Below are 27,577 nucleotides of genomic sequence, written 5' to 3'. Positions count from 1 at the left end.
ATCTTTTGGCAAGGTTAGTGAAAACAATCATTCTGATGCATTGTTGTTGAAGTATAAATTGATCCAATTTTAAGGTAGTGCAGTTTGATAATCACTATCTTTGAAAATAACAATTTATGTTTCCTTTGACCCATCAATTCCCCTTCTTGAATATATCCTATAGGCAAACTGACTCATGTGCAAAATTTCCTGTGTACAAGGTTATTCATTATAGCATTGTTTGTCATTGTAAATACTGGAAACAATTTAAATATATTTCATTTGGGTACTTGTTAAATTATTATACACAGTACTGAAAGATGAAATACTTTGCAACTATTAAAATAATAAAGAAGCTGCTTTATATACACTGATGTGGGAAACTCCCGAATATATAAAGTGAAAAAAGATATTAGTGAGTATAGTATGTTTGTATAAAAAATAACATAATACTTATTTTGAAAATATATAAGTATTTCTGAAAGATAAAAAAAAAAGTGATGATATGGGTTGTCTCTTTAGGGAGGACAATTGGGTAACTAGGACAAGGGTAGGAAGATTTTTTACTATATACCATTTTTTGTCATCAGAATTTTGAACTATTTGTACATATCTATTCAAAGCAGTGAAAAAATGTTTACAAACTTTTAATGAGTTAAAATTTCTTGTTAGTATGTCTTGCTTTTGATTTCTAAGACTGACCAAAATCTAAAATCAGAATCCAATGTATCTCCCTTCTACTCTATTTGAAATTTACTTTCTTTATATTGGCAGTAAAAGTGAAACAATCAGAAAAGGTTTTGACCCTTTTGTGTTACTCTGTAACTGCTTAATGGACCTTCCCACGCCTACTTTGGCATATATGTGTTTCGAAGCTGCTAACCAGAGAGCAGATAGTCTTAGTAGGAAGTAGTGTTTTTAAAATTCTTTTATCACTCAACTATATGCCTAACAATTAATGCTTTAAATGTTTATTTCTGTAATATACAAAGAAGTGATTGGAAAACAATTTTAGTGGATTTCAATTTTAAGGATTTGGAAAAGATGACACAGAAAGCTGTAAGAGCAATAATAATCTTGTTTTCTCTTTTAGATATTAAACACCGCCGAATACCAATCTTATTCTTTGCAAACAAAATGGATCTTAGAGATGCAGTGACATCTGTAAAAGTGTCTCAATTGCTATGTTTAGAGAACATCAAAGATAAACCCTGGCATATTTGGTAAAGTTTTATATTTACTTTTCCTTTTATCTTAAAAATCTCCCAACTTCAATCTTAAGTGACTTGATCACTTAAGCTAAGTATTTTGTTTTATAGAATTATGGCATGCATGTATTCAGGGACATATTGCTGTTAAAAAACTCTCAAATCTTTTTGGGTATTAAAAAAATATAAACAGCTCTTACAATGGGATTGCTTAAATAGCTTACTTACTTGACTCCATCCTTCTACACATTAAGTCAGCCAAACACATTTCCGCCTCTGGGCATTTGGTCTTGTTACTCCCTTTGTCTGAGTCATGAGTCACTTTCCTAGAATGAGAGGAGAAGATATCTCCTTATCACACTCTAAAATATCACCATATCCTACTTCATGTTACTTGTGCTTCCCTTACTTTGCTTTATTTTCTATTATGATTTGAGGTCTTTTTTTTTTTGGTTTATAGTCTGTGTCCCTGTTTTAGTGTGTGTTCTAGTTTGCTAGCTGCCGGAATGCAACACACCAGAGACGGATTAGCTTTTAATAGAAGGGGATTTATTTTGTTAGTTCTTCAGAAGAAAGGCAGCTAACTTTCAACTGAGGTTCTTTCATACGTGGGAAGGCACAGTGTGATCTCTGCTGGCCTTCTCTCCAGGTACTAGTTCTGTGAGTGCTGGTGTCTCTTTTGTTCTCTTTGTAAACCCTAGATTAGTGACAGTGCCAGGTAGTTAACAGGTTTACAATAAATATTGGTTAAAATGAGGAAATACCAATGTGCCTTTCTTCCAAGATAGTCCAACAAGAATAATCAGAGACTATATAGCAGAGAGTATTTTTTGTGCATACCACTACTTGTCACTAAGCTTCCTTCTACCCACCTACTCCTTTCTGCTGTAAGATGGCCTTCTCTTGCCAGAGTTTTTCCTTTTTTATAACAAAGTACTGATAGGGGAAAGAGTGAACACAAGCAGAGATATCCAGTGCTTTCAGAAGGGGAACTAGAATATAAAGAAAGTAATTCTGACAACTATTTAGATACTTTAAGGGCTAGCCTTGGTTCAGAAGGAACAATACGTGGAGTAGAACTTGAGAAAGATCTTAGAAGTCCTCAATACTCAAGGTTTCTAGCGCCTTTACCCAAGAGTGAAACACTGTATATGTCAAAGAACTTTGGGATCAGAGGCAAAGTTAGTCTTTACTGAATGATTCTTGAAGTTGAAATTTTACTGTGGTACCTGGTTGGTAAACACAGGAGGGATATTAAGTAGGGAGACATCTTGACATAGAACTTTTGTGTTTCCCTAAATTATACCCAAATTTATTATGCTTAGAGTAGAATCATTTTTACTTTTTTTCATTATATTAAGGATTATGTCCTCTTGATCAAAAGTATAGCATTTTAAAATGTGGTCTTCAAAATTTAAATCCTTATTTCTCCAAACCTTCACTTTAATTATTCTCTAACTTCAATTAGGTCTTGAGAGGTAGTACCTCATTATTCTTTCTCTTACTATCCTGCTTTATTTTACTTCATCCTCCTAGCTGCCATTTTATAAGTGCGTATCTTAAAATTCAATAGCTAATTGTTTTACGTGGAAAAGCATTTTTTTCGTTTGCAAAATTAATTTCTATTTTGAAATTAAAAATAGGACTGAGTTGGAGAAATAGCTTTCTAGATAGAGAACCAGCAAGTGAAAAGCCTCTGGGTGATGATGGTGTGTATGTTGCATTTCAGTAACAATAAGAAGTCCAGACTGGCTGGTGCAGAGCATCTAGAGGGGGATTGTAGAGAAGAAGCCACTGAGAAATAAGCAAGGCTCAGATCATGTGGGGTCTTGTAAGCCAAGATGAGGTCTTTGACTTTTGTTCTAGCTGTAGGTCTTATGAATAATTTGAGAGGAAAGATAGAATTCAGACACTTTGGACTTGAGAAATCATGTAGTGTTTGCATTTTATTATTTTAGTTTGTGTAACTTATGATTATATATAAAATAACATCACATAAGATTTAAATTTACTCTTTTAAGAATTGAAAGACAATAGAAAGATCCTGTTTCAGTTGTTTTATATACATTATCTCAAATATTTAAATCTCATAATAACCATATGAGGTCAGTATTAATATTAATGTCCCTCTTTTAACAGATGACAAAACTGAAGACAGAAGACTTAAGTAACCTAGCCAGTGTTCATGTGGCTAATAAACATAAAACTGTGATTGAAATCATTTATATATTTTTTATTTTTCCAGTTTACCAAAGCTATAATTATGGGATTATACTCTATAGATAGCAGATTCTACTTCAAATAATGATACCTGTCTTATCGTAAAATTACAACCTAGGTCAAGCATTTCTAACAAATAAATGCTATCCAGTTGCTGGGGCCTGGCAAAGTACAACAGCAAACTGTATAAAACCTCTCTTTCAAAAAAACGAAAAATGAGCAAACACAAAAACCTTTCTCCCACTAGAAGAGTAACCAAAGTACATGTTTTGTTAACATCAATTTAAATCATATTCCTAGAATTTTTTTATTGACCTACTTTACAAAATATCTATGTAAATTATGAATCATTTTCTCATATTTTGGTCCTGACACTCAGACTTTTATTTCCTACTTATATTCAAGTTCAGTGTTTAATTTGCCATGCTGAAAAATTATAATTCTTTATTCTTAGAGTTCTGTGATGTAATGAAATGGATATGTTTCTTATGGATTTTATTTCAGTGCTAGTGATGCCTTAAAAGGAGAAGGATTACAAGAAGGTGTAGACTGGCTTCAAGGTATGTCCCAAAGTACTATGCATCTCCAGCCCTTGTTTCCTTTCATTCACACTTTAAATTCCTTTTCACGTTTTAGTTGTATTATATCATCTCTTCTTTTTCTTCTTGTTTCCATTCATTTCTGCTGTCAGAACAAACAATACAGTGAGTATCCAATACCTTGCTCCATTTGCCTCTATTACATTTTTCTCTATTACATATTACATTTCAATATACATGAAAACACTAGAAAATAATTTTAATTTTTGTCAACAAATTTCTATCAGACCTGGTAATAGAAGCATATTTGAAGTTTGAGCAAATATTAGGCCTTACAGTCAATAACAACAAAAAACTAACTAGGCATGTACTTTTAAAAATCATGCTGTACTCCATATATAGTTTCATTTATACATAGCATGTTTGTACAACTCATATTTATATTAAAAACTTTGATATTCTATTGATGTTTTATATATTTATGTTTCTGTTTGTTATTCATTGATATAGTTATGATAGGTTATTACAGGCTTATATATAAGGGAACAAACTAAGATACATCATTTTCCTTAAGGTTACATTTTATTAGTCAGGAGCAGCTTAAGTGCAGTGACCCATATAGAGCAATAGATGAGACAGAAACCAAGTTCCATAGATCCTACTTATTACCACATACTGAAGGTCAGACAAAAAAATGAGTCAGAAACTCCATTTCCGTTTGTGAGAATCATTCCTATTATGATTCTCCTTATCCTGAACAAGGGTAAATAACAAGATTTATAAATTCTAATTGTAGTCTTGTAGTTACAATTTATTGTACACTAATCTTTTAATGACAGATATGTGTAATGTTTTTCTCTCTCCTGCATGTTGAAATCATAAAGTATAGTGTATATTATGTTGGCTCTAAGCATAACTTGCCTGTCCATAAGTGTAAAGGCATAATAATTCTTTAGTTCAGATTACTAAATGTCATTTGATAAATATTTCTATGTATCATTAGTATTATATGGTGCATTATACAATAAACTGCCTCTATTGTTTCTCTGTTTTATTTTTGAAGTCATCTTGACATTTTTCAGACCCATCAAAGAACATTCTAGTCATATTTTATAAATGAAATGAGAACCCCTAGTGTTTCACAAAAGAACTAGTGGGGTTTTTCTGTGTACCCTATAACTCAGTTTCTTAGATTGCGGTAAAGAATGATAAAGTTGTGGGATTCATACCCATGCAGAACAGATCAGATACAGAGGAACACTTCTCAGAAGAAACTAGAAGGTATTTTTCCAGCCCTTCTTATTTTTACAAGTGCTACTTACCCTGGCTCACAGTGAAGACATAGCAGAAATGGAAACCCTGCTCTTGCTTATAATAAATTAATTCAAATAACAGAACTTGGGAAAAATAGCCTGATTGTTAGTCTTCTGTATGTGAAATTGTAGCTCCCATTCCAGCCCTTCCTCCCACTGCGCCTTTTTCCTGTGGGTTTTTTGTTTGCTTTGTTTGGTCTGTAACAATCAGGCCACTAGATGTCAGTAATGATCCAACATCACAGTGCAACTTGCCAATTCTGGTCTTGCTGCTTAGGTCTAGTTTATTTCAATTTTCTGATCCATTGTATCTGTGTCTTACTTCCTTTGTCTTTGTAAGGAGGGCACATAATTGTAAATACTTTTTTGCCCCTTGTGTTGACATATCCAGGCATTCCCTATACAAAATATGGGAACCTAAGCAAACAAAACAAAAGCAGGTTAGAGGAACTAGAGCTTATGTAAGTAGAACATTTCAAAAAACTATTATTAGTATCCTCAAAGAGATAAAAACAAAAGCAGGTTAGAGGAACTAGAGCTTATGTAAGTAGAACATTTCAAAAAACTATTATTAGTATCCTCAAAGAGATAACAACAGCTATCCGTAAGAGTCATGGATAAGACTGGGATATTAGTTGAACAGGAACCATCAAAGAGCCAAAAACTAAGTTATTGAAAATAACAGAGAAGTATAAATGGAAAATTCAGAAAAATTTTTAGAATGTAAAATAGGAGTAGTCTCCTAGAAGAATAAAAAGACAAAGAGTAGAAAATTGGAAAGAAAAATGAGGGTTCATGTTCAAGAGACCCAATATCCAAATAGTGAAAATTTTAGAAAGAAAGATAAAACAGAGGCAAGCAAATCATCAAATAAATTATCAAACAGTATTTTTCAGAATTACAGGATGAGTTTTCAAATTGAAAAGTTTCTCACGAGCCCAGTTCAGTGGATGAAAATGTTCCCATACCAAGGCACATAATTATGAAATGTTAACACTAAGCACAATGTAAGATTCTTCAAGATTCCTGAGGAAAAAAAAAATAGAAGCTTTGTGTAAAGGATAAGAAAACAGGATGTCATCAGACTTCTTAACAGTGGCACTTGGAAGCTGGAAGATAATTGGGCGATGCATAGGAAAATCCAAGGAAAAAAATAATGAAACTGTATTCTCAAGCAATATTAGTGTAGCTTGATAATAGAATGTTTTAGTTTGTTAAAGCTGCCAGAATGCAGCACACCAGAGGTGGATCAGCTTTTAATAAATGGATTTATTTAGTTAAAAATTTATAGTTCTTCAGAGGAAAGGCAGCAAGCTTTCATCTGAATTTCTCTGTCACATGGGAGGGCACACAGCAATCTCTGCTGGCCTTCTCTCCTGGCCTCTGAGTTCCAACAGCTTTCCTAGGGTGATTCCTTTCTGCATCTCTAATTGTCTGGGCTGAACTGTGAGTGCTCAGATAACATACACTAAACTTCTGAGCTCTCTTCTGACCCCTTTCTTTTAAGCCTTAAGCTAATAAAATTAAACCTCACTTGTTGTGGAAAGCACTCCCCTTAGCCAACCACAAATGTAATCAGCCATAGATGAATTTCACATACTGATGATTTAAGTCCTCAGAAGCAAAACAATGCAGCATCATTACCTGAACCTACACATAAAGCAAATTTTCAGCCATGTTAAGCATCAGAATTTTGCATTGAATGCTGTTTGCTCAGAGAGATATTTCATAGAAACGAGGAACTAAACCAAGAAGAGGAAAATAAGAGATCATGAAACAGGAAAGCCAGCACAAGAGAGTGGTGGAAGGAATCCCCAGGATGATAATAGAGAGTTTAGAATGATAGTGATAGAAGAAATGATCATAAGGACAGGTGTGTGGAAAGTATATAGAACTAATCCAGGTTGGAAGGTTTTGTAAAACTCTAAGGATGAATTCTTTAAGAAGATGAAATTGTGCCTGCCATCAGCAAGAAATATAGGAAAACTAGCAGAAAATGTCAGTCAACTTTTCCAGAATTCTGGAAAGCAGTCACAGTTAAACAACAACCAAGCAAATGCTGAATCAAGATATCTAAAAATTGTGGGAAAGCTTCAGGCACTTTTACTCTCCCCTGACTCCATCCCCTCCTCCAGCTCAGACCCGTTAGTGGGATACCAATCTGAATTCCCCTTGCAGATTCTTGTATGTGGTTATGGAGGAAACAAATAAAACCTAAATGTGGAAATTTAGTTTGTTTGTATGTCTGTTTCATCCCATTTGGTGGCTCCCTGAAAGACTGAGTCAGGACATTCACCTGGAATTCCTTTTGGGGAAGAAAAGTGGCAAGGAATTGACACTGTAGCCACCTGGGTGAAAGATTACAGTTGAGACATATATTACAGCTCCTAGGGTCTGGGAGGAGAAGAAGAAGAAGCTTGAGAGAATCTTTCTAGGGGTGGTTGGAGAGGAGGAGATTGAGACTCCTGGTAGCATTAGTGCTTACTGGGGAATTTATTGTTCATGCCCAGGGAAAAATGCATGTTCAGAAAGACCTGAGAGAATCCTCAACTTTCACCTAAGGCCAACCTATAGGCTCAGTATTTGGTGGGCTAAGTATTGAAAGAGCACCTCAACCCAGAACGTATTTAGACTACAGTTTTTAACAAAAATAAAAAACCCAAGAAAGCAGAAGAATCTGATTTCCAAAATTAACACATCAAAATATTCAATTGCCCAGATTTCAACAACAAAAAAGTATCAAGGCATACAAAGAGGAAGATGGTTCATTCAAAAGAACAAAATAAAATGACAGAAACTATCCCTGAGGATTCCAACATTGGAGTTGCTAATCAAAGATATTAAGTCCCCAAATAAGTTCAATGACCTAAAGGAAAATATGGACAAAGAACTAAAGGAAATCAGGAAAGCAATACATGAACAAAAAGGAATTTATTAAAGAGAGAAATTTTTTAGTAAAACCAATCAAATTCTGTAGCTGAAAGGTACAATAACAAATTAAAAATTATCTTAACAGGTTCAAGAGCAAATTTGCAAGCAGAAAAGAATTAGTGAACCTGAAGTAGAACAACTTAAATTATTCAGTCTGAGGAACCAAAAAAAAAATAGAATGAACAAAGCCTGAGGAACCCATGGGACATTATGCAGCATAAAAACATTTACAGTATGGAAAAAGGCAAAGAAAATGGGGAGGAAAAAATTATTTGAAGATGTAATAGGTGGAAACTTCCCAAATTTGTTGAAAGATATGAATATATGCATCCAAGAGGCTCAGTGAACTGCAAATTGGACAAACTTAAAGAAAATCACACCAAGAGATACTATATTCAAACTGTCAAAGGCCAAAGAAAAAGAATCCTATAAGGAGCAAGAGAGAAGCAACTTGTCAATGGATCCTCAATAATATTAAATACTGATTTCTCATCTGAAACATGAAGGCAAGAAAGCAGTGGGATAACATTTAAAGTGCTTGGGGAAAAAACTGTCAAACAATCATTCTGCATCTGGCAAACCAGTCCTTCAACAATAAGGAAGATATCTTTCCAAGATAAACAAATACTGTGGGAGTTTATTACCACTAGATATCCCCTACAAGAAATGCTAAATGAAATCCTTCAGAATGAAAAGAAAGAACACTAGACAGTAACTTGAAGCTATATGAATAAGTAGATATCTATGACAAAGTTAAACTACATGGGTAAATAAAAGTTCACATGTTTGTTTGCTAATACTGTGGAATACAGTATACCAGAAATGGAATGGCTTTTGTAGAGAGAATTTATTTAAGTTGTAAGTTTAAAGTTCTAAGGATGTAAAAAGGTCTAAACTAAGGGGTCCAGGTAAAGATACCTTGACTCAAGAAAGGTTGATAGTTCCAGAACACCTCTGTCAGCTGGGAAGACTCATGGCTGGCATTTACTGGGGTCCTTAGCTCTGGTTTCACACAGCTCCCCAGGGGCATTTACTCTCTGCATTTCCAGATGTCTGGGTCTTGGGTTGGCTCTGTGTTCTTTCCAAAATGTTTACTCTTTTAAAGGATTCCAGTAAACTAATCAAAACCCACTTTGAATAGGTGGGGTCACATCACCATCTAATCAAAGGCCACACCCACAATTGGTTGTGTCATGTCTCCACAGAAGTACTCTAATCAAAAGTTCCCCCTTAAACAATAGGTCTAGCCCCACAAGATTGGATCAGAATTAAAACATGGCTTTTCTTGGTACATAATAGTTCCAAACTGGTACACAGTGTATAATGTATTCTTGGTTTGTAACTATGTTTTTTTAAACATTATCTAAGATACAGGTGCATAAAGAATAAATATTAATCTATGTTACTGGACACAAAATGTATAAATATGTAATTTGTGATGAGAACAATATAAGGATGAGGGGATATGGCTAGAGGGATACAGGAGTGGAGGTTGTGTACGCTATTGAAATTAAGTTGCTATCAATTCGAACTAGATTGTTTTATAGATTTTAGATGTTAAATGTAAATCCCATGGTAACCACAAAGAAAACATCTAAAAAATACACAGAAAAGTAAGTGAGAAGAGAATCAAGTGTTTCAATATAAAAGGTCAACTAACAGAAAAGAAGGCAAAAATGGAGCAAATGAGAGATCAAAAAGGTTTAAGACTTATAAAACACAGCTGGTAAAATAGCTGGAATGAGTCCTACCTCATCAGTAATTACTATGAATATAAATGGATTAAACTTTCCAATCAAAAAACAAAGATTAGAAGAATGGATTTTAAAAAGCATGTTCCAACTATACTCTCTTTACAAGGCTTACCTGAGATTCCAAGACACAAATCGGTTGAAAGTAAAAGGATGGAAAAATATATTCTATGCAAATAGTAACCAAAAGAGAGCTGGGGTGACTATACTAATATCAGACAAAAGAGACAACATTATGAAACAAAGGACACAATATATTAATAAAACAGTCAATCTACTAAGAAGATAAAACAATTACACTTATACAGTCAGTCTATTAAGAAGATAAAACAATTACATTTATACGCATAACAACCCCATAATGCATGTAACAAATATTGACAGAATTGAAGAGAGAAATAATTCTACAGTAATAGTTGGGGATTTCACTATATCACTTTCGATAATGCCTAGCACATCTAGACAGATCAGTAAGGAAACGGAGGACTTGAACAATTCTGTAAACCAACTACAAATTGAGTAATACTATAAACCAACAGAACATTATACCTAACAATAACAGAATACACATTCTGCTCTGGTGCACATGTATCCAAGAGAGGCCATATGTTAGGGTGCAAAACAAGTCTCAGTACATTTTACAAGACTGAAATCATACACAACTTCTCTGACCGCAATGGAACGAAGCTAGAAATCAAGAACAAAAGGAAAACTGCAAAATCCACAAATATATGCAAAGTAAATAACACACCCTTAAACAACCTATCAAATCACAAGGGAAATCAGTTCTTAGAGACTAACAAAAACACAACATCCCAAAGCTTATGGGAAACAGCAGAGGCAGTGCTCAGAGGAAAATGTATAGCTGTAAATGCCTATATTTTAAAAAGAACAAGCCAGTCAATCAATACCGTAATTTCACATCTTGAGGAGCTAGAAAAAGAAGAGCAAACTAAACCTAAAATTAGCAGAAAGACAGAAATAATAAAAATTAGAGTATAGATAAATGTAATAGAGAATTTAAAAAAAACAGTTGAGAGGATCAGTTAAAAACAAGTTGGTTCTTTGAAAGGTTCAGAATAATTGACAAACCTTTGGTTAGACTGACAAAGAAAAAAAGATAACTAAAATCAGAACTGAATCTGGCAACATTATTGATCTTACAGAGACATAAAAAGAATTATAAGAAAATACCATGAACAGTTGCACCCCAACAATTTACTCAAGATGAAATGGACAAATTCCTAAAAACATACAAATTACCTGACTCAAAAAGAAATAGAAAATCTTAAATTGCCTATAACAAGTTAAGATATTTAATCAGTAACCAAAAATCTTTCAACATAGAAAATGATATACAGTAGAAGAAAGAGAAAGTATTCATAGTATACCACCTGTCTCAGCAGTGAATAGCTGAGACAGTAATAACATAATATTGTTGGGGTGATGGGGTTATTAAAAGCATTATGACTGGTTGCAGAGGAGCAGTATGGGAATATGACAGAGAGCTGTATCCTCAAATACACTGAAGGAACTTAAAACTCAAGAAGTAATAATAATATTTATTTAGATATTTGAAGGTAATTACCTAAAAGGGAGTTGGGAGTAGTTGCCTCTGAAAGGGGAAAGGGGTTACAAGGCAAGGGACTCTGTGCTATACAACTTTGATAAAAATAAAAACTATGTTATGAATTTTATTTTTTAAATCTAGGTACATGCCTAAGTTTTTACCATGTTCTTATAGATTCATTTTAGATTACTTTAGAGAATAGATTTTTCACTGTAGAGACATTTAATTTTTGTTTGTTTTTTGTTATCAGATCAGATCCAGGCTGTGAAGACATGAAAAAATAGTGTGCAGAGACTCTGGCAATTATCAATTCAAATGGAATTTATCTTATGGCAAACTGAATACTTTAAATTTTTAAAAAGATTTTTGTGCACCTAAGAATACTTTATACTCTTCTGCTAGCATTTAAGGACTCCAAGTGAGCTTTTTAAGAATATGAAACTTCAGTTATGCTAATCTGGCTATTAATTATATGAAAACTAATCTTCTCTCTGAAGAGGTCTATAGAATTACCAATCTCTTGGTAGAAGTCGAAGTTTTAAGCCATCACAATGTCCCATCATGATTATATCTTCAATGTATTATATTTTTAAAAATTGGTTTTTAGTTTACATTGTAATTTTATGTATAAATTGTGCTTGTAAAAAGAACTTTAGATATTTATAAGAGACCATGGGTAATTGTTATACCAAATCTTTGTTACATGTCGCTATCAATAAAACAGGAAATTAAAATGATGTGCTTTGTTTATGCTGAAAGAAAATGCTAATATATTTGTATTTGCTGTTGAGAACTTCCAAATTATCTGAGGCCAAATTTAGCCAGTTTTATTTATCCAATAAATATATTTTGAACATCTCTTACACCTATGAGTGGCATAGTCCTAGCCAATAAGATAAATAAGACATAATCCTTATCCTGCCGTAACTCAGTTTAATAAGGGATAATTTGAAATCCTTTTCCTACATAGCATAGTAGATTGAGATATGAACCCCAGGAAAAACAAAACAGAACAAAAAAACGTGTTCTTCATCTGCATTCCTGTAGGTAAAACCCATTATAAAAAGAACCTCTGGCAGATGTTCTTTTTCATTAAGGTGTGGCCCAACTGAATGAGGGTGGATCTTAATCCAAATTGCAGGGGTCCTTATTAAGAGAAGGCCACAGAGAAAACCTAGGAGTCAGTGGACACCTGTAGAGAAAGAAGAGGAGATCATGATGTGATGGGAAAACTAAAGAACCCAAGGATCACCTGCAGCCAGCACCAGAATGCTACAGTCTTTGTGGAGAAAGCAAGCCTAACCATAGTGTAGCATTTCTGAGAGCAACTCTGGTAAACTAAAACACATAGTATCTTCTGATTTTATTTCATTGACTGAAAGAAAATATTACATCTTCAGATTGAGGTATAAAGTTGAGTTAATATTTGACTCTTCATATTTATTACAATAAACTCTTGTTTCTTCCTTTAAAATGTTCTCATTTATTATAATACTTTGTTAAAGTAGATTGTTACTCACTGAATTGTGTTTTGCTGAGTATGAATTGCTATTGTAAATGGTCTCAGAATTTTAGATCTATCGCAGGTGTTTAATGTATGTGAACTGTATACTTCACAAGTTAACTGGAGATTACTTACAATTGTGACCTCCATATAGTAGGTTTCATTTTTAATTACTTTAAAGCAGCTTATATAGCAATGGTGTAAATCCTGAAGTAAAATTGCATATACAAAAAAAAAACAATGTACAGTGTATAAAATGATAAAAATGAAAGTTGTGAGTATCTTTATAGTAACTACAATAATGGTATATGTTTTACAGAGATTTGAATAAAATCATTTAATAACTGTGGTAGAATTTCTGTGATCCAGTTTTTCAGAGTCCAGAAACCTCAGTGATTTGGAAATTTGGAAATTAAAAGTTACGCAGTGGTCCATCATCTTAGTTTTCCAACCCCTCATGAAATTGTTTTGATGAGGATACAAAGTGAGAATATCATTAATCTCAAATTGCCTCAAAGATAGAAAGGACATGAAAGCAGTGACACCGTTGTTTATCACAGAAAAGCTATTTGGATCACAGTTGTGATCCAAACTTGTGGGTGCAGCCATGTTCGATAATCCTGACTCAGTATTGTAGGGTGAACCTTTTGATAAGGTTCTTTTCGTGGAGATATGACACACCCAATTCTGGGTGTGACCTTTTGATGAGATGTTTACTAATTTGATTAGATGTTTACTAATGTTTACTTTTGATTAGATTAGTTTACTGGAGTCCTTTAGAGGGGAAAACATTTTCAAGAAAGCTCAGAAGTGACATAGATGCAGACGTTTGGAATTGGAAACAGAAAATAGCCTGGGTGCTAAGCAAGGACTCATGGAAATAGTCAGAACCTAAAGAGAAGAAACCTCCAGCCCCAGGAGATGCTAAGCTAAGAGATGAAACCCCGAGTTTTGCCTAGAGCAGCGGAGTTTGGACCCACAGACTTAGGAAGCCACTGGAATCAGAAACAAGAATCAACAGATGCTAGCCACATGCCTTCCCATGTGACAGATATTCGCCTTTCCTCAGAGTCAAGGTATAATTTTTTTTGGATGCCTCAGTTTGGACATTATTATGGCCTTAGAATTGTAAACTTATAACTTGATAAATCCCCTTTATAAAAGCCAATATAATGCTGGTATATTGCATTCTAGCAGCTTTAGCAAACTAAAACAGTAATTTAACAAAAATTAATATTTAGAAGAAAGATAAGTACTGACTCTTTCTGTTGTGGTGTCCATGAAATCCATTCCTATTCTACATTTTCATCTGGGTATTATGTAGAAGCAAAGTGGGTAAACTATAGTCTGTCATAGGATGCCATGTAAATATGAGCTGAGGTTATTGCATTGTTCTTAGCATATTATGCAATTAAAGTATATTGCATTAAAGTGCAAGCCACTGTTTTCTCATGTTTAGACATCAGTGTTCGAAAGAGTTTGACTAAACTCTACTGTTGAATATAAGACTGTGTAAAATGTTCACAACGTATTTTACTTGTGTTTTGTGTTTTAATATATATGGCCCTATACACGGTGCTTTGAGGATCAACAAAGGGCTGAATTGTATGTGTTTACTCTTCATTTATAGCTTATCTCCTAAAAATTCTGAATTGTCTCCTGATTACTTAAGGTATTTATTTCCTTTGGAAGTTCTGGCACACCACATTGTGATTTCCACAGGCACATACAGTTAGATTGAGAATACTTAAAACAAGTTTTGCCTGCTTATACCTCTGGTACAATGAAAATACTATGCCATTTTGACTCAGGGTCAACTTTCAGGAAAGATGCAGAAAGGGAACTGCATTGCACCTTCATCCTCCAAAAAACAGCTAGTGGACAGGCAGAAACTGCTGGGGAAAAAAAACTATTCTGGGCTCCAGAGACCAGGGAATCATTGTACAGCATCCAGGAAAGCGTAGGACAAAGAGACTGAGTCAGCAGAAAGAACTAAGTAAATTGTTCCCTATCACACACACTTGGGGCTTACCACCTTGCATCTGGTTCCTGGCTGACAGCTGTGAACAGAGAAGGATATGGAAGCCTGCTTCCCCAAGAACAAGGGGTGGAGGTGCATGGTCATGTACTGATCATGGTTATTTGAGGGGGAAATTTGAGTCAGTAGAACCTGGCTTTGAACCATGGTTTCAGACTATCCTGGGCAGGGACCACTTTGGCCATTGTTTCAACCCCGCACCTGTCAAGGGCAAAGGTGGTGGAATTTCAAAGTAGGGCCACCTCAGGGTAGTGGAGAAAAGTTTGCTCAAGAGTACCACCTGCTGGGAAGGTCAAGAAAGCTCATTTGGGCATCTTTTCAATGCTCTCCACAGAACACTGGAACAGGTCTGAACACCCTTCATGCGTCCTTGGCCATGTTTTGGCTGGGAAATACTGACTTGGGGAGGTTCTCTCTGGGGAAACCCTCTTACCAAAATTTATCCATCAGGTAAAAGCAGATAGAGGCAATGACGGGAGAGTTAAAAACAAACAAACAAAAGAACACTGTAGAAGTATAACAAAAACAGAACCGAGGATTCCCAGAGAAGGAATAGAGGAAATTAAACTTTCCCCTGGGGTGCAACAATTGCACAAACAGTGCAATCTTAAAGATTGTACTACATATTCAGGGCAAGAAGCAGAAGCAAATGTTGAAGAAAATCTGATCAAACATGGACAATTTCTAAAAATGAAGCCAGTCAAAAATAAAACCCTAGGAGAAAGAAACTGACCTTCAAGGTAAACTCATGAAGAAAATCAGATGCCTAGACATCAGCAAAAACTACAAGCCATGCTAAGAAAAAGAGAGATATGACCCAGAAAAAGATAGAAATTAAAACTTCAGAGGAGACACAGAATTTGTCACAACTAATCAAAGAATTCAAACAAATCTAAGTCAATTTTAGGAGATGAAGGGAAAGAAGGCTAAAGAGATGGAGGATATTAAGAAAACACTAGATGAGCATAAAGAAGAATTTGAAAGTATGAAAAGAAACATAACAGAACTTATGGGAATAAGAGACACAATAGAAGAGATTAAAAATGCACTGGAGGCATACAACAGCAGATTGGAAAAGGCTGAAGAAAGAATCAGTGAATTAGAAGATAGAACAGTTGAAATCTCACAGACAAAAGAACATGTAGAGAAAAGAATGGGGGGAAAATGGAAGAGTTTCAGGGTATCGAATGGCAGCATGAAGTGTACAAACATACAAGTCATGGGTGTACCAGAAGAAGACAAGAAGGGGAAAGGATCAAAAAAGAATATTTGAGGAAATAGTGACTAAAAACTTCCCAACTCTTATGAAATGCATATACATATACATGCATATGTCCAAAAAGCACAATGTACTCTAAACAGAATAAAACCTAAAACGACTACTCCAGAATACATACTGATCAGAATGCCAAAGATAATGAGAGAATTCTGAAAGCAGCAACAGAAAAGCAGCTCATCATACACAAGGAATCCTTAATAAGACTAAGTGCCAATTTCTCATCTGAAATGATGGAGGCAAGAAGGCCGTGGTATGATATATTCATGGCACTGAAACGGGGAAAAATTGCCAGCCAAGAATTCTTTATTGAGCAAAACTATCCTTCAAAAACGAGGGAGAGGACAGTGCAATGGTGGCTCACTGGCAGAATCTTTGCCTGATGCCAGAGATCTGGGTTTGATTCCCAGAGCCTTCCCATGCCAAAAAAAGGGGGGGGGGGGGGGAGTTTTAAATATTCACAGATAAATGGAAACAGAGAGTTTGTCTACAAGAGACCAAAGTTAAGATATACTAGAGGAGTGCTGGAGGCTGAAAGGAAAAGATGGGAGAGGGGCTTAGAGAATAATATAGAAATGAAGATCACCAGTTAAGGGAAAACTAAAAGGGGAAAAAGAGAGACAAAAATAAGATATGACATATAAAACCCAAAGAATAGTTTAAGAAAGTACTGCCTTTACAATGATAACATTGAATGTTAATAGATTAAACTCCCCAATCAAAAGACACAGAATGGTATAATGGATAAAAAAGAAAAAGTGGTATCCATTTCTATGTTGTCTAGAAGAGACTCATCTCATCTTAGACATAAGGATACAAATAGGTTGAAAGTGAAAGGTTGGAAAAAGGTATTCTGCACAAACAGCAACCAATAAAAAGTTAGGGTACTGTGATGGTTAGGTTCAGGTGTTAACTTGGTGGGTGATAGTACCCAGTTGTCTGATCAGGCAAGCACTAGCCTAACCATTACAGCAAGGATATTTCAAGACTGGTTAATAAACCAAAAGTTTCCTTATTAAGTCATCAGTCAGCTGATTGCATCTGTGGCTGATTATATCTATGATCAGCTAAGCATTTGTCTTCCACAACAAGAGAAACTAATCAGTTGGATTTAATCCAATCAGTTAAAGACTTCTAAGAGTGAAGAGAGAATTTTCATTTATTCTTCAGCCAGCCAGCCTCTTCTATAGGGTTCATCAAGGAACGTCATTGGGTATGCCAGCCTCGCAGCCTGCCCTATGGACTTTGGACTCTTGCATCCCCATGGTTGCATGAGACACTTTTATAAACTGTATTTACAGATATCTCCTGTTGGTTCTGTTTCTCATGAGAACCCTGACAAATACAGCGTGGTAACAGGAATAGTTCTTGAGAAACAGAATCATAAAAATTAGTTTTTGTAAATGGCTTTCTACTCTGATTAGATTCAAAGACACTAAAGTCTCTATTCCAATAATCAATGTGGCACTCACAGTCCATGGCATGAGTTGGCACTAGAGATACACAAAATGTCACCATTTGATTCTGCTAATTGTACACTTATATTAGGCAAGGCTCTGGATGAGAGTGTTTTTGACACCTTTACAGAGTTTTGTGGAATTAAGAGGTGTAATGATGTTAGCTGGTAGTTCTTAGATACATGGGATGCAGTTAAGAGAGAAAGGGGTGAGTTTAAGTCTTCAAATTTGCAACATCGTATGAAAGATATAAAGTTTCAGGAACTTCCAGAAAGATGGCTGACTAGAATAGATCAAGATTAGCACTGCTCCATGTAAAAGTTAGAGAAAGGACAGGAGGGCAACTGAGGCAGCAATTCAGGAGTACAGCTGACCTAGGAGAGCCTTCTGCACCACATTTGGCAGCCCTGGTTGCAGAGGCTGAGGAACTAAGAGGCAGAAAGCTGGAACCTGGTGTGGAGGCGCAGAGCCTGTGGGAGTGCACAGACAGGAACATGGGACTAGGAAGTAAACCAGGCTGTGTTCCTTGGGCATGCTACCCTCCCCAGCACAACCCCATGACTGGTGACTCACCCCACACACCATACACCTGAACCCTGTCATCAACTCCCATTCCCTGTGCTCCAGGTGCCTCCACCCCACCAGCCCCCACTGCATGTGCCTGCCCCCACCCACCGCCCAAGTGCAGCCCAACCCACCTCTCCTGCACCCCTCCTGAGCACAACTTCCCCCTTCCTGTTCCCTGCAGGCCTTTGCCAACACATAAAAGTTGCTGGCACTAACCTCCATACCCAGGCTCCCCTGCCCCCCCAGTGATACTGTCACATAGCCTCAACCCACCCTCCCTGAGCTGAGCACATCCATTTATGGCAACCAAAACCCATGCCTGTGCACAGGCCCCCAATCATTTCATTCAGCTCTGGGAACCATACTTTACAGTAGTCCTAGAACTGCACATGCACACAGCCCTCAGCCTCACTTCCCAGCCCTAGGAAAGTGCTGCCCTGCACAGCCGGGTCAAAATCTGCCCCCAGTCCACAAAGGCATAACACCAACCTGCTGCAACAGTGCTACATATGCACACAAAGGGTCCCATGCTTTAGACCAGCACACACCAGGGTTATGCCCAACTGACCAGTGCACCCACACAGCTACATCCTCCCTGGCTGCTGGAGCCCATGTCACAAGCATCAGTGTAACATCCCAAACCTGCACCCACACCTGCCCTGAAACAAATCACCGTACTGAGTGCTCCACCCCATGCCCTGCTCCCTGCTGTACAACCATTCCACAAACACAAGGCCTTAGACTACTGAAAGAAATCAACTCCCAAAGCAAATCAATCAATATATTTACAAGTGATGAAGACAGCAGATCACTAAGCATACCACAATGCAGATAGATATAGCCCTGCCTAATGACCAAATAAAACACCAGATGAGACACAGATGTTGGGACAAGTAATCAAAGATGTTCATACAACTCTACTTAATAAAGTAAGTGGGATAGCAAATGAAATAAAGAAGATCAAGGAGACAGTAGAAGGGCACAAAGAGGAATTTGAAAGAATAAATAGAAAAATAGCAGAAATCACAGAGATTAAAGACTCTGTTGACCAAATAAAAAACATGCTAGAGGCACACCACACCAGATTTGAAGAGACAGAAGAAAGAATAAGTGATATCGAGAATAGGATAATTGACTTTGAAGACTCAAAACAGCAAATGGCAAAAAAGATGGAAAGAATTGAATGGGAACTCAGGGAAATGAGAGACAAAACAAACCACACAAATATAAAAATCATTGGTGTCCCAGAAGGAGAAGAGAGGAGTAAAGGGCTAGGAAGAGTAGTTAAGGATATAATGGCAGAAAATTTCACAACCCTCATAAAGAACATAAATATACAAGTCAAAGAAGCCCAAAGGACTCCAAACAAAATAAATCAAAATTGGCCTTCCCCAAGGCACATACTAATCAGTCTGTCAAATGTTGAAGAGAAGCAGAAAATCCTGAAACTGGCAAGAGAAAAACAATCTGCTACATACAAGGGAAACAAATAAGAATGAGTTCAGACTACTCAAGTAGCACCCTGGAGGCAAGAAGGCAGTGGTATGGTATATTCAAGATCCTGAAAGAGAATTACTCCCAGCCAAGAATTCTGTACCCAGCCAAATTGACCTTCAAAATTGAGGGTGAGATTAAAGCTTTCACAGACAAAGATGTCCTGAAAGAATTTGTCGACAAGAGACCAGCCCTACAAGAAATGCTAAAAGGAGTTCTGCCAGCTAAAAAAAAAGACAAGAGAGGGAGGTCTGGAGGAGGGCACAGAATTGAAGAGTATCATTAAGGGTAATTTAAATAATACAAAGAGAAAGAGGGAAAAGAATATATAGATCTGACAAATAAAATGATAAAGATTAGATGGTGGAATCATGAAACATAATAACTTTGAATGTTAATGGACTAAACTTACCAATTAAGATACAGTTTGGCAGAATGGATTAAGAAACATAATCCAGCTATATGCTGCTTGCAAGAGGCTCATCTTAGACCCAAAGAAACAAATTGAAATTAAAAGGATGGAAAAAGATTTCCCATGCAAGTTGTAACCAAAAGAAAGCAGGAGTAGCTATACTACTATCTGACAAAACAGACTTTAAATGTAAAAACATCATAAGAGACAAAGAGGGACACTGTATACTAATTAAAGGGTCAATTCACCGAGAAGATATGACAATCATAAGTGTTTATGCTCCCAACCACGTAACTCCAAAGCACATGGAAGACATTGGCAAAACTGAAGGGAGTGACAGATGTTTCAACAATAATGGTAGGAGACTTCAATACAGCACTCTCCTCTATAGATAGAACAACCAGACAGAAGATCAACAAGGAAATAGAGAAGTTAAATAATTTGATAAATGAATTAGACCTAACAGACATAATAGGTCATTGCACCTCAAAGCCCAAGGATATACATTCTTCTCTAGTGGCCATGGAACATTCTCCAGGATAAATCATAAGCTGGGGCACAAAACAGGTCTTTATAAATGTAAAAATATTGAAATTATTCAAAGCACTTTCTCTGATTACAATTGGATGAAGCTGGATCTCAATAGCCACCAAAGAACAAGAACATTCACAAGTATATGGAGATTAAATACCACACTCTTATACAACCAGAGGGTCAAAGAAAAAAATTGCTAGATAAATCAGTAGCTATCTAGAGATGAATGAAAATGAGAATACAGCTCATCAGAATGTATGGGATGCGGCAAAGGCCATGCTGACAGGGAAATTTAATGTCTTAAATGACTTTTAAAACAAGAAAGAGCAAAAATTGAGTACTTAACAAACCTGGAGGAACTTGAGAAAGAACAGCAAATTAACCCCAAAGCAAATAGGAGAAGAGAAATAACAAAGATTAAAGCAGAGATAAGTGAATGGGAGAACAAAAGAACAATAAAGAATCAATAAAACCTAAAACTGATTCTTTGAGAAAATCAATAAAATTGATGGGCTACTAGCAAAAATGACAAAGAAAAAAAGAAAGAGGATGCAAATAAACAAAATCAGAAATGAGAAGTGTGTGTTACCACAGAATGTGAAGAAATAAAAGAAATCATAAGAGGATACTATGAGCAACTATACACCAATAAACTAGACAACTTAGATGAAATGGACAAATTCCTGGAGATGCACAAACAAGCTACACTGACTCAGGAAGAAATAGAAGATCTCAACAAGCCAATCACAGTTAAAGAGATTCAATCAGTCATCAAAAATCTTCCTACAAAGTAAACACCAGGGCCAGCTGGCCTCACAGGGAAATTTTATCAAACATTCCAGAAAGGACTAACACCAAGCCTGCTCGATTTTTTCCCAAAAAATTGAGTAAAAAGGAACTCTACCTAACTCATTTTATGAAGTTAATATCATTTAATACCCAAATCAGGTAAAGATGCTATGAGAAAGGAAATCTACAGGCCAGTCTCCCTAATGAACATAGATGCATAAATTCCAAAAAAAAAAAATATTAGCAAATCGAATCCAAGAGCACCTTAAAAGAATTATACACCATGACCAAGTGGGGTTTATACCAGGAATGCAAGGATAGTTCAATACAAGAAAAACAATTAATGTAATACAGCACATTAACTAATCAAAAGGGAAAAATCACATGATCATCTCGATTGATACTGAAAAAAAATTCAACAAAATTCAGCATCCTTTTTTGATAAAAATACTCCAAAAAATAGGAATCAGTGGTAACTACCTCAATATGATAAAGGGAGTACATGAAAAACCGATAGCCAGCATCATACTCAATGGAGAAAGACTGACCCTAAGATCAGGTACAAGACAAGAATGTCCACTGCCACCACTATTATTCAACATTGTGCTAGAAGTTCTAGCTAGAGAAATCAGGCAGCACAAAGAAATAAAAGGCATCCAAATTGCAAAGGAAGAAGTAAAACTCTCATTATTTGCAGATGATATGATACTATACTTGGAAGAGCCTGAGAAATCTACAACAAAGTTACTTGAACTAATAAACAAATTCAGCAAGGTGGTGGGATATAAAATTAATACGCAAAAATCAGTAACATTTATATACACAAGCAATGATCTAACTGAGGAGTCACTTAAGGAAAAAATTCCATTCAAAATAGCAACTAAAAGAATCAAATACTTAGGAATGAACTTAACTAGGGATGTAAAGGACTTGTACACAGAAAACTATATAACATTGCTAAAAGAAATCAAAGGAAATCTAAATAGGTGGAAAGACATTCCCTATTCATGGATAGGAAGGCTAAATATAGTTAAGATGTCAATTCTCCCCAAATTGATCTACAAATTCAACATAGTAACAATAAAAATTCCAACAGCCTACTTTGAAGATTTGGAAAGCTAACTACCAAATTCACCTGGAAGGGAAAGAGACCCCGAATAGCCTAAAGCATTCTAGAAAAGAACAAAGGAGGAGGATTAACACTCCCTGACTTTAAAACCTATTATAAAGCCAGAGTGGTCAAAACAGCATGGTATGGGTACAAAGACAGAAGCACTGACTAATGTAATCAAATCAAGAGTGCAGAAATAGACCACCAAATCTATGGTCAACTGACTTTTACAAGGCCCCCAAATCCTCTGAACTGGGACAAAATAGTCTTTTCAATAATTGGGCTTGGAAGAACTGGATAGCAATAGCTGAGAGAACGAAAGAGGACTCCTATCTTACACCCTACAAAAATATTAACTCAAAGTGGATCAAACTCCTAAATGTAAGAACTAGCACCATAAAGCTTCTAGAAGAAAATGTAGACAAACATCTTCAAGGAGGTAACTTCCTAAACTTTACACCCAAAGCACAAGCAACAAGAGAAAAAATAGATAAATGTGAATTCCTCAAAAATCAAATGGTTCTGCATCACAAAAGGTTTTCGTCAAAATAGTGACGAGGCAGCCAACTCAATGGGAGAAAATATTTGGAAATCTCATATCAGAAAAGGTTTGATTTCCTGCGTATATAAAGAAATCATCCGACTCAAGAACAGAAGAACAAACAATCCAGCTACAAAATGGACTAAAGATTTGAATGGGCATTTTTCTGAAGAGCAAATACAGATGGCTCAAAAGCATATGAAGAAATGCTCATTTTCACTGGCTATAAGGAAAATGCAGATCAAAACTACAATGAGATACAACCTCACACCTATAATAATGACTGCTATTAAACAAACAGGAAACTATAAATGTTGGAGATGATATGGAGGAGCTGGGATACTTATGCACTGCTGGTGGGAGTGTTTAATGGTGCAGTCACTGGGGAAGACTGTTTGGCAGTTCCTTAGGAAACTAAATATCAAGTTGTCCTATGATCCAGCAACAGCACTACTTGGTATATACCCAGAAAAGCTGAAAGCAATGACACCAACAGACATTTGCTCACCGATATTCTAGCAGACTTATTTACAATCATAAAAAGATGGAAACAAACCAAATGCCCATCAACAGACGAGTGGATCAACAAAATGTGGTATATACATATGACGGAATATTATGCAACAGTAAGACAAAATGACATCCTGAAGCATATGACAAGATGGATGAGCCTTGAGGACATTATGCTGAGCAAAATTAGACAGTCACAAAAGGACAGATACTGTATGATTCCACTTGTATGACCAGCATAAAGGTATCATCAGAGGCTTATAATACAGAATATAGGGGACATAGAGATACATAGAAGCTAGAGATGGGTGAACCATTAGCGAATGAGGTTGAACTCCAATGTAAGGGAATAGATTGGAGTGAAAGGGATTCTCTAGTGGATCTAGAAGTAGCATTACCATATTGAAGGTGAACAAGATTGAACAAGATGTTTAGATTTACATGTCCCACTGACTCACATTAGAAATATGAATGAGTTCTCATAAGAATTACTTCAAAGATATGATTCTTGTATAAAGAGTATTTAAGTCCAGGGTACATGCAGAAAACTGCTCTTGCATGCTATGAGCTCTGTTCAGAAGAAAACCATCAGCACTACCACAGCAACAGCAGAGGTAAATTATAGGGTGAGGGACAAGAGTTAAGAGGACGATTAGATTTCCTATTTGGTGAGGGTGTGTTTATTCGTTTTCTGTCTCTTGAAAACAATGAAATTATCTAAAATTGAGAGTGTTGATGGACAGTGGACTTTGGGCTCTCTACATGATGCCCAATGAATACATGTGGCTGAAGGATGCACTGATGGAAAAGCAGATTGACGAACGATGGTATATACTTATGAACAAAGGTTGTGCTGTTACAGAAAGGAACAATGTCATGAGACATGCAATGATGTGATTGAACATGTGGGATAGTTGGTGAGACAAAATAAGCCAAAAACAAATGAAAAAGAATGGCATAGTCACCTTTAAAAAATGCTTATAAGAATACAGGAGCCTAGACTGTAAGCTTTTAGAGCAGACACATTAAGTCCGGAGTGGTGATTATTATTTCTGGATTTTGAAATGCTGCTTTATATATATATATATAACCTGATATGTAGAGATAAGAATGAAGCTGAACAGGTTGGAGTTAAAGTAATTCAGAACATAGGGTTAAGCAAGACAATGTCTATATTTTAGAACCATACACACTCTTTGAGACCAAGGAAGAAGGGTTTATTTGATCTGGAACTGAAATTTTCTGTAGCACCTAATCTAATTCAACCTATCTGTACAGCTCATTTGAACAACTGAAACACAGGAAGCATAGAATAAGAGAGAGTTCCTTTAATCCTGTATAGATTATTGTAATGCCTAGAAATATCCTAGAGTACATTAAGCAGATAATCAAAAAGTATTGGCAAAGTTCCCTGAGGGAGGGGAGAAAGACTATGAAACTATTAAACCCTCAGGAAATCCCCTGATACTGTGTCATACTTTAGGGATACCCAAATCAATAGGCCATGCCCTTGATCATGAGACTTACTCTTGTGAAGCTTATGTAGGTGATGGAGAAGCTTAGACTGTGTTCTAGTTTGCTAGTTTCCAGAATGCAATATACCAGAAATGGAATGGCTTTCAAAAAGGGGAATTTAATGAGTTGCTAGTTTACAGTTCTAAGGCCGAGAAATTGTCCCAATTAGAACAAGTCTATGGAAATGTCCAATCAAAGGCATCTAGGGAAAGATACCTTGGTTCAAGAAGGCCAATGAAGTTTAGGGTCTCTCTCTCAAGTGAGAAGGCACATGGCAAACACAGTTCTAAGGCCAAGAAATTGTCCCAATTAGAACAAGTCTATGGAAATGTCCAATCAAAGGCATCCAGGGAAAGATACCTTGGTTCAAGAAGGCCTATGAAGTTTAGGGTCTCTCTCTCAAATGAGAAGGCACATGGCGAACACAGTCAGGGTTTCTCTCTCATCTGGAAAGGCACATGGTGAACATGGCATCATCTGCTAGCTTCTTCTCCTGGCTTCCTGCTTCATGAAGCTCCTCGGGAGGCATTTTCCTTCTTCATCTCCAAAGGTCTCTGGCTGGTGGGCTCTGCTTCTCACAGCTATGTCGTTCTGCTCTGCTCTCTCTGAATCTCCTTCATTCTTCAAAATGTCACCTCTTTTATAGGACTCCAGAAACTTATCAAGACCCACCTAAATGGGTGGAGACATGTCGTCACGTAATCCAGCTTAACAACCACTCTTGATTAAATCACATCTCCATGGAGATGATCTGATTACAGTTTCAAACATACAGTATTGAATAGGGATTATTCTGCCTTTACAAAATGGGATTTTGATTAAAACATGTCTTTTCTAGGGGACATACATCCTTTCAAACCAGCACAGACTACCTATAGGCATGCCTAAGAGTTACTTCTGGAGGACCTCTGTTGTTGCTCAGATATGGCCTCACTTCTCTAAGCCCAATTCTTCAAGTGAAATCATTGCGCTCCCTGCTATGTGGGACATGACATCCAAAAGTGAAAATCTCACTGGTGACATGCGAGAGGACTCCCAGGGATGTAATCCAGACAATTACATCCTGACCAAAAGGGGGAAAAGAAGTGTAATTAATAAAGTATCATGGCAGAGAGAGTTCATATAGAGTCTATTGGCTACTCTGGAGGTTGCTCTTACACAACTTCAGCTAGACCTTGTTACCTATCATAACCTACCAATCCCCAACCAGGACCATTCCAGCCAATCGTAAAGAACACCTAGGGCAGTGTATAAGATTCCATAAGTGTTCCAGGCACTGGACTAACTTTCCAGAGACCTACAACCTCCTGATGGGTCCCTGGTCCAGATAATTCCTGAAACATAGTCCAGCCTCTCCAGAACATCACATAGTTCCATCTCCCTACCCCATGTTAATGACAGACCCTTCCAATATCAAAAATTTGGAATTGCTATAGCCCAAACAACCCCAAAGAGAGGTATGGAAAGGTCAAAGGTGATGGTGGAATTATACAAAGAAAATAGGACTTAACAAATCTATATGAATGCTGAATCATTAAATTGATATCTCTTTCAGTCTCCTGTATTTTAGAGCAGTTAGAAGTAAAAACCTAAAATTGTAAAATTGTAGCCCATATCAAAGTCTGAAATATGGTCTACATCTAATTGTGGTGCTGTGCTTTGAAATTTATGGCTTTTTTGCATAAATGTTATTGTTCACAAAAAAAGAAGGGGAAAAAAGTCGGTTGTGATGATAAAAAAGTATTTAAGCCCTTTAGCCTCCTATATTCTGGAGCAGCTAGAAGGAAAAATATGAGAGGATTGTATGGTAGCCCTTGACAAGCTCTGGGATTTATCCTGTAACCACTTTCTGAAGAGTGCTTTGAAAACTATTGTTTTTTTTATTTGTTTGCTTTGCATATACATTATACTATACAATAAAAAAGTTTAAAAAATGATATAAAGTTTCTAAGTGTGACCCATGAGGAGGTATACTATATTCCAAAAGAACTGCATGAGTTTTCAGATTTATGTAGATAGAAATCAGGGGAGTATGTGTTGGAATGAATATTAACGGTGTACCAGTTTGAAAGTTTATGTACCCCAGAAAAGCCATGTTTTAATCCTGATCCAATCTTGTAGAGCAGCTATTTATTTTAACCCCAATTCAATACTGTAGGTTGGAATCTTTTGATTAGTATTTCTCTACAGAGATGTAACCCATCTGATTGTGGGTATGACCCTTGATTATATGGAGATGTGACTCCACCCATTCCAGGTGGGTCTTGATTAGTTAATGGAATCCTTTAAAAAGGAAACATTTTGAAGAGAGTCAGAAA

The 27,577-nt window shown here is 36.2% G+C and overlaps 1 protein-coding gene across 2 annotated transcripts in view; it reads left to right on the top strand.

Moving 5' to 3' along the window:
• The window catches only part of ARL6 (ARF like GTPase 6), a 45,916-nt gene extending 32,552 nt beyond the window's left edge, over positions 1–13,364 (top strand). The window contains exons 6-8 of one of the 2 annotated variants that reach the window (XM_077118648.1): positions 1,073–1,202; positions 3,912–3,967; positions 11,762–13,364. In XM_077118648.1, coding sequence (XP_076974763.1) covers positions 1,073–1,202; positions 3,912–3,967; positions 11,762–11,787 — 212 coding nt within the window. In that variant the 3' untranslated portion in view covers positions 11,788–13,364. The other variant, XM_077118649.1, reaches the window with a different exon arrangement.
• The last annotated feature ends 14,213 nt before the right edge of the window (positions 13,365–27,577 follow it).

Source organism: Tamandua tetradactyla, chromosome 10 (genome assembly GCF_023851605.1).
Source record: "Tamandua tetradactyla isolate mTamTet1 chromosome 10, mTamTet1.pri, whole genome shotgun sequence".
Classification (NCBI taxonomy): domain Eukaryota; kingdom Metazoa; phylum Chordata; class Mammalia; order Pilosa; family Myrmecophagidae; genus Tamandua; species Tamandua tetradactyla.
Note: the sequence above shows the minus strand (reverse complement) of the source record. Positions and strands in the feature narration are given on the sequence as shown.